This window comes from Anastrepha obliqua, chromosome 2 (genome assembly GCF_027943255.1).
Source record: "Anastrepha obliqua isolate idAnaObli1 chromosome 2, idAnaObli1_1.0, whole genome shotgun sequence".
In the NCBI taxonomy this organism is placed as follows: Eukaryota; Metazoa; Arthropoda; class Insecta; order Diptera; family Tephritidae; genus Anastrepha; species Anastrepha obliqua.
Genome location: NC_072893.1, coordinates 27320949 through 27328237, shown reverse-complemented (window position 1 = coordinate 27328237; position 7289 = coordinate 27320949). Strand labels below are relative to the sequence as shown.

At 37.5% G+C, this 7289-nt stretch overlaps 1 protein-coding gene across 2 annotated transcripts; it reads right to left on the bottom strand.

Moving 5' to 3' along the window:
* Nucleotides 1-307: 307 nt before the first annotated feature.
* LOC129237333 (protein Tob1) lies at nucleotides 308-5070 on the bottom strand. 2 transcript variants are annotated; one of them, XM_054872007.1, is made up of 4 exons: nucleotides 4384-5070; nucleotides 3244-3420; nucleotides 2781-3127; nucleotides 308-2699 (listed from the first exon to the last, which is right to left on the bottom strand). In XM_054872007.1, exons 1-4 carry the CDS (start codon nucleotides 4534-4536, stop codon nucleotides 1745-1747), a joined length of 1632 nt encoding a protein of 543 aa, XP_054727982.1. In that variant the 5' UTR covers nucleotides 4537-5070; the 3' UTR covers nucleotides 308-1744. The 2 variants fall into 2 exon arrangements, with proteins under 2 accessions (XP_054727982.1, XP_054727983.1); XM_054872008.1 differs by having other exon boundaries at nucleotides 308-2696.
* Nucleotides 5071-7289: the final 2219 nt, after the last annotated feature.

Here is a 7289-nt window from a genome sequence, read left to right as displayed (position 1 = left end):
AAAGATATATATATTTTCTACAAACTTGTTGACAAATCAAGGTAGTTTAGGAGATACATCATGTAATTTATTGCACACTTAATTGTTAAAGACTGAGATGTCGTCGCACGCACACGCGCACGCACGCACGCATGCACCGCACAAGGTCACAAGGTCAAAGTGTTAAAGGTACTTATTGGTACATACAATACAAATGTACACTGCTGGCGCACAGAAAGTAAGCATGCGGCGCTAGGCTACAAAGTGCGAGCGGTTCTGCCATTTAAGGGGCTTACTACCCCTCTCTGTTACACTAGTCCGGTTGTGCATCACAATTTCTTCTCGTACTCGTACTCACCGATCGCTTGTCGGCCCGAAGATATACGGCGAACAGTTGCATATTTTGTTATTAATGTTGCTGTTGTTGTTGTTGTTGATGTCGTGGAAGTTCTTACTCGGTTACTCGGTTACAAATCAGCGTCAATCCAAGCTGTTATACTTCCAGGTGTCTTTACTCCCGCATGCAGCGCGCCTTTCATGCTTGGCGCTTGCCTGTCTGTGGCCAGCGTGTGTTAGGCGTGTGTGGCTTTTGGTGAGTGCTTGAGTGTACATATGTGTGTGTGTGTGTTTGTATGTAGTTACTTAAGTGTTTACTAAAGTACTGCGGTTGATTTTCTTAACATTTTTCACTAGATTTGCTTTTGTTTAGTTACAATAATAGTAATAGCAATAATAATATAATATAATAGTAATAAGTAGTTATACAATAATATATATAAAACATTTAACATTTTCATTTTCTTATATAATACAACATTTGAATATTAGAAAAATGTGTGGGTATAAAAAACAGCAAAACGATTTTCACTTTTGACTAATTTTAAAACTTATTATAATAAGACTTTATTTATATCGTATCTTCTTTGCTTTTGTTATATACTTAGTTGTTTCTCCGATTTTTTCATGCTCTTCTGCTTTTTCACTTTTCTTCTTTCTTCTTTTCTTGTTTAATCGATTACAACTAGTTAATAAAACGACTTGAAATTTATACTAATCTGATAGTGTTTGTTTTTTTTTTTTTTGTTTTGTTTTTTAGGTTAGGTTTTCTTTGTATTTAATTTGCTAATTTATTTCTAAAAACAGCGCATTTTAGCATTTCCATTGCCATCCTGTTGTCACACATACATCTGCGTGTATTTCTATTACAAAACTCCCCTCCTCTGGCACTGCCTCTGGACATATTGGCGTTCTTCGTTAGCGAAGCGCAGGTTATTTATTTATCTTTATTGCTGCTTCCACGTCTCTTTGCAATTGGTTCCTTCTCTTGAATTCCGTTTTCATATATTCTAGCATTGCAGTAATATATGTAATAGTATTTGTATTTACTTGCTATGTAATGTTTTGCGTATTTGTTTGCATGTATTTATTACAGGTTTTACATTTGTATACATTTGCTTTGTATGTTTAGTTGCTTATCATATTTTCCTTTTAAAAAATTACGCTTTGCACTACTCACTTGCCTGTTCCTTCGCCTAACTTCCCTCATTCTGCTAATGTTTTCTTTACATACATATATTTTAATATTTCTTTTTTTGCTTTTGCAATAATTCTAAAAAATAAGCATTTAAAAAAATATTCTATTCTTCCTTTCTACAGCTTCAATATTCAATTTCTTCTCTTTTCTCTACGGCGCTGTGTATGTTACATTCGTTACTCCCTTACATTCGCTCTCTCTCCCACGCGCTCACCCCAACAAAAAACCACCTTAGTTGGCCACCAACAACTGCTGGTAGGGTCCAGTTGCATTGGAATAGAACGAATTGAGACCATCGATCAGTTTCGAGTTGTTTGAGTCTTGCTGTTGTTGTTGTTGATTGGTGCTGTTAGCAGCAGCGGCGGCGGCAGCGCTTGCTGCTACTGCGGCAGCAGCTGCTGCAGCCAATGGCGATGGACTGACTGCAGTGGGTGTTGCTGCAGCTGCATTGGCAGTGCTGTTGACTGCATTGTTGGCTGTGTTTGTTGTTTCTGTGACATTGCTGCCTTTCGAAACAGTTAATGTAATACCGTTATTCGTGTTGTTGTTGCCAGTGGTATTGTTATCAACTGCACTCTTATCAATGGCATTTTTGCCACTACCATTTGCTTGTTGTTGCTGTTGCTGTTGCGTTGGCATTGGTGAGCCAACGACGCCTGGTGGTGGTGGTGGTGCCATTTGCGATTGTTGCTGATGTTGTTGTTGATGGGCGGCAGCTGCAGCAGCAGCAGCAGCAGCGGCGGCAGCCGCAGATTGTTGTAAATGTTGATTGCCGCCCAGTCCATAGAAGCCATGTGGATCTAAGTAGTTGTTGAATTTGCCATGACTGCCGTTGGCCGGATTGTTTGGTGCGCCACCGCCATACATTCCGTTATTTTCGGCAGCGTAGAATTGCGCGTCGAATACATTTCGATGTCCATTGAATTGAGGATACATACCCATTGAGGCCATGTTGGGGAAGTAAAAGGGATCCGCTGTGGCGCCATTCTGTCCAAGGCCGAGTGACAGTGGATTCGGTGAGAGTGAGCGTGCTGGGGAGACGGGTCCTATGGGACCGAAATGATTTGGCGGCTGTCCTACATTCGGTGCACCATGAGCGCCGTGATGAAGTTGTTGTTGTTGTTGCATGGCACGTTGTTTAATATAGTTAGAGAACTCTGTGGGCGACATACGATACGAACTGCTGCTGCGAAGTAATGAGAAAAATCAATTAAAATATTTGTTAGTAGCTGCTGAGGTGCGGCGTTCACACGAATTTTATACCAACCTGTTGGTACGTTTGGAACTGGTTTTCAATTTGGTGCTGCCGAATTTCGTCTGAGCAAAGGTGGCTGTTGTGAATGTTAGAGGTGCCTGTGTGCGCTGCATAAATGAGCCATTGGCCGATGCAGCGGGATTGGGACTGCCCTTGTAGGTGGGCGAATTGGAGGAAGCTGAATGCGGTGAGGAGCCTGCATGCGGTGAAGTTTTCGGACTCAGATTTAAGCTATTCATGCTCGTGTTAACCGCATCGATAGGTCGGAAGCTTTGCGCTTCCGGATTGAAGGTCTTGTTGACCTCACGGTCGGCCGATGTGTTGTCTTCATGATTGTCGCTATTTTCCGAGTACAGAATCTGCAGATACAATTAAAGGCAATTAGATAAAAGTATGAGGATTTTTAACTAAAAATAAGTGGATTGACTGGGAATACTAAGTTAAAAATAATTAAAAATTATATAAGCTAATTTACCTTCACCGCACCCTTCTCGCCTATGCGATACGACACCTCGCCGGGATCCACCCAAACGGAGAGCTCAGCAGGTAAATTTTCTAGAATATCAGCAATAGGTACACTACTCTCGCGTGCCGCACGTTCCAATACCGAGTCAATGGGGTCACCAGTTTTCAAGCAACGGAATGCCGAGCCCTGAAATTGGAAGAGAAAATATTTCATGAAAAAAAAATACAAATAAAATATTCTATTTACTTATTGGTAAAAAAATTACAACCTCAATGAACTTTAAATCAGTTGTGACAGGAAAACAGAAATGTGTGAAATGACTTCCTAACTGGTCCTAAATTAGCTACTCCCGAATAGTCGTTATTAAGTGTTTGAAAGGTTGGATAAACGTGTTTTTTACTACGTTTGTTTATTTTTTTGTTTACTAGTCGCCAACTCCTCTTATTCGGGGTGCTTCCCTAATGCTTTTTGACCAGACTTGATCGCTGATTGGAAGCTATCATGGAAAATAAAGAAACACTATATATCTTGGAGAGAGCATGAAGAAGGCATCAGTTTTCTTGTAATGCAAGATAAAGTGAAATGTAAGAAAAAGTTTCTTCTAATAGCGGTCGCCTTTCGACCGGCAATGACAAGCCGCCGCGTGTATTTCTGCCATGAAAAAGCTGCTCATAAAAACCCATCGGCCATTCGGAGTCAGCTTGAAACTGTAGGCCCCTCCATTTGTGGAACAACAACAAGTCGCACGCCACAAATACGAGGAGGAGCTCGGCCAAACACCTAACAGAAGTGAACACGCCAATTTATTTTTTTTTTTTAATTTTTTTTTCAATTCTGCTGAAAAAGTTGAGAATTTTAAGGAACATTTTTTTTTAATTTTTTTAAATTTTTTTTTTAATTCTTTTCAATTTTGTTAAATTTTTGTGCGTTTTGTACCAAGTTTGGAGCTTTGAGTCATACGCACCATACTTTTATAAAACATAAAAGAAAACATTAATACAAAACAAAAATATATAATATTTAAAATTTGGTATCTCGTTGCGCTCCTATTATTTTGAGCGCAGGTGTACTATGCTGTTAGATTTTTGGTCTAATTGAAAATATTCATTTTTCTAATTAATTTTCACTCAACTGCCGGCATGTACTCACCTTGAATGGCTTCTCCGGATACCAGTGACCTTGGAACTTATCCTTCAATGCCTTTTCGAGCTCCTCTCCAAAAATATTTACTCGTCGCCTTGGCAGTTTATTGTACAGATACGAAATCACGAAATTTAATGCCACCTGAATTTCTATATGCATTTTGTTGCTGTTTGTTGTTGTTGTTATTGTTTTGTTGCTGCTGATTTTTGGTATGTAGTTGTTTTTTTTTTTGGTTTTTGCAGGTAAGTATTGTAAATTTATTTGTAATGACTGTTGCTGCAGACGCTTTTATGTACTATGTTTGTATGTATGTATGTATATTTATGTGCCGTTGTCACCGTTTTAAATTTACGCTGCTTGTTATTGTTGCTGTTATTACCGTGATTATAAGGACGTTGATATTTTGATTTGCTGTTTTTGTTGTTGCTGCTGCCGTTGCTGTCAAACACTGTCGCGTCGTGATAATTTAATTATAATGATCGTGTTGCTTGTTGTTGTTGTTGTTATTGCTGCTACAGCCACTGTTGCTGCTCTGGTTGCTTATTGATCCTTTGCGTGTTATTTGCCCCTTTTGCGCTGCAAGTTGGTTCTATTTGCTTTTACAACTGTTGTTGTTGTTCGGTTTGTTGTTAATGCAAATTTAATTATTCGCTCGCTTTTTGTGGCTGCACGTTTTTAACTCTATGCATTTGTTGCCTTAAATTTTGACGTTTTATTGCGAAATGATTTTGTGTGTGGTGTTTCGGTTGTGGCTTCAATTCAATTCGTTTGTGTTTTTTTTAATTTTAAGCGTATTATTGTTGTTGTTTCCGTTATTGGTTGCAGTTGTTGTAATTTTTATTGTAGTGGTTTACTTCGCATTTACTTATTGGGGGAGAATGCCTTGTCACGTTATGATGTTCTTATTTCAGCTGTTGATTTTCTTGCTGTTGTTGTTACTCATTGAAATATTTTGGGATTTTATCGTTGTTTCTTTTTTGAGGGAATTATTTTGCTTGCAGTTTACTGGTAATTTTGTGTTGTTTTTTTGTGTTGGAAAATATTACAAACTGTGTCGGCGACCTGTAATAAAAAAATTTGAAACAAATTAAATAAATTTAAATTTATTTCGAGAAATGTACAAAATTAATTGAAATGTCTTTGAGATATTTATTACATGTGAATTAAATATTATTATTGCTTTGTTTTTTTTGTTTTGTGTTTTTGCGTAAAGATCATTTGAAAGTCGTTTGAAAGTTGTGACTGCAATATTAATGACATTGTTGTTGTTTTTTTATTTTCTGCTCTTTGCAAAAACAACCACTTACAAGTAGATTTCAGAAATTGCAGATATCAAATATCTACTAAACATTTGCATATCTTTTAGCTCCCCTCATTCCTTCAACTTTTCTACCAACAAAAATAAAAATTAAAAAAATATCAACTCTGCACGTGATTGCCTGCGCATTGTACGCTCCTCCGCCTCTCTTCATTAACAGCATTGAGTGCTTCCGCAGCGCTAAGGCCAGCCGCAAAGCATTGCTGTGGCTATGTAGTTGTTGTTATTGGTGGTGCTGCTGCTGCTAGCATGAATGCCAGTGACAGCGCATCAAGTAGCTGTCGTAAATCTTGCTGTCGCTGTTTTGATTGTCTGTTGCAGCAGCGAGAGTGACAAGAGCAGCACCACCAACTCAACTGTATATATGTATGTATGTATGTAGTCCACATTTTTTATTGCAATTTCTCATACTGCAGTGTCAGACACTTTTTGAAGGTGTAAATTTTCGCTTTTATTTATTGTTATGATTTTATTTATGGCCGCCATGCTCTTGACTCAATTTTTGCTAGCAGCAAAAGAGAATTAAAAATAATTAATGGGCTAGTAACCTTCAATGGAATTTTTCCTTTGACATTTTTTTATGGAAATTTTTGTGACTTTCTTTACAAATTATAATCATAACATTAAATTTTAAATAGAATATATGTACATATGTATGTGTGTTTTTTAAATTATATTTTATTTAATCTTCAATTTGTTAGAGTCTCATTTATTTTCGAGCGCGATCGGGGTGATTAGCAAACCCATGAGGAAATATTGGGAATAAAATAGCACAGGACTGAATTTAAAAATAATTGTTTCAAAAAAAGTAATAAGAATTTCGTAGAAGTTTTTCAATATATGTATGTACATACGTAAATGCACATACATATGTTTGCAGGGGTCACAGGGGCATCAAAGCAAGCAGTTCTCATCCGAGGCTTTGTTTTGTTTTTCATACAGTGTGCCACTTAAGTCACCGTAGTCTTGTTTTATTTGCACAAATCACCCTGTAACTTGGCCAAATTTTTGTTAAATTTAAAAAACTTTGATGTAGGCTAATAAAACAATATATTTTCTTCTAAGCTACAAAAGAAAAACAATAACTTTTAATTTTAGTCTTATATTATTCCAACGAATGTAAACATACTCAAATATTTGCGTCAACAAAAGTCTACGTACTCGTAATGTCTTGCGCTGTCTGGCGCCAGCGTTCTTCTTAGAAATAACGGGGATTTTTGAAAAATGTGTGCAACAATGAGTAATTTCATTACAGTTGGCGTGTTTTGTTTGAGCAGGACAAAATATTCGATTCACAATGATCGTGGAAAGATCCTGCATCTCTACACAAAAGAGCAAAAATCTTATGCAGAGATAGCTAAGATTATGAGTAGAAGCAAATCCCGTATTCAGACTGTCATTGGGCGATACATTGACAAGGAGGTGCACCCGGAAACAGTCCGTAGAGCGGTAAAAACATATGTGTATGTATAATTTTAGGTCCTGCAAGAAGCCGCACGTAAATTTAATTAATAGGAGGAAGCTCTTAGAGTTTGCCAAAGCGTATGTGGACAAACCAATTGACTTCTGGTGGAAGGTCATTTTCTCAGATGAG

Excerpts from the sequence above, each read along its gene's own strand:
- LOC129237333 (XM_054872007.1), bottom strand. The coding sequence starts at position 4,536 with ATGCATATAGAAATTCAGGTGGCATTAAATTTCGTGATTTCGTATCTG. Across the intron at positions 3,421-4,383 it reads ATCCGGAGAAGCCATTCAAG|GGCTCGGCATTCCGTTGCTT; the intron begins GTGAGTACATGC and ends TTCCAATTTCAG. Across the intron at positions 3,128-3,243 it reads GCGAGAAGGGTGCGGTGAAG|ATTCTGTACTCGGAAAATAG; the intron begins GTAAATTAGCTT and ends TTGTATCTGCAG.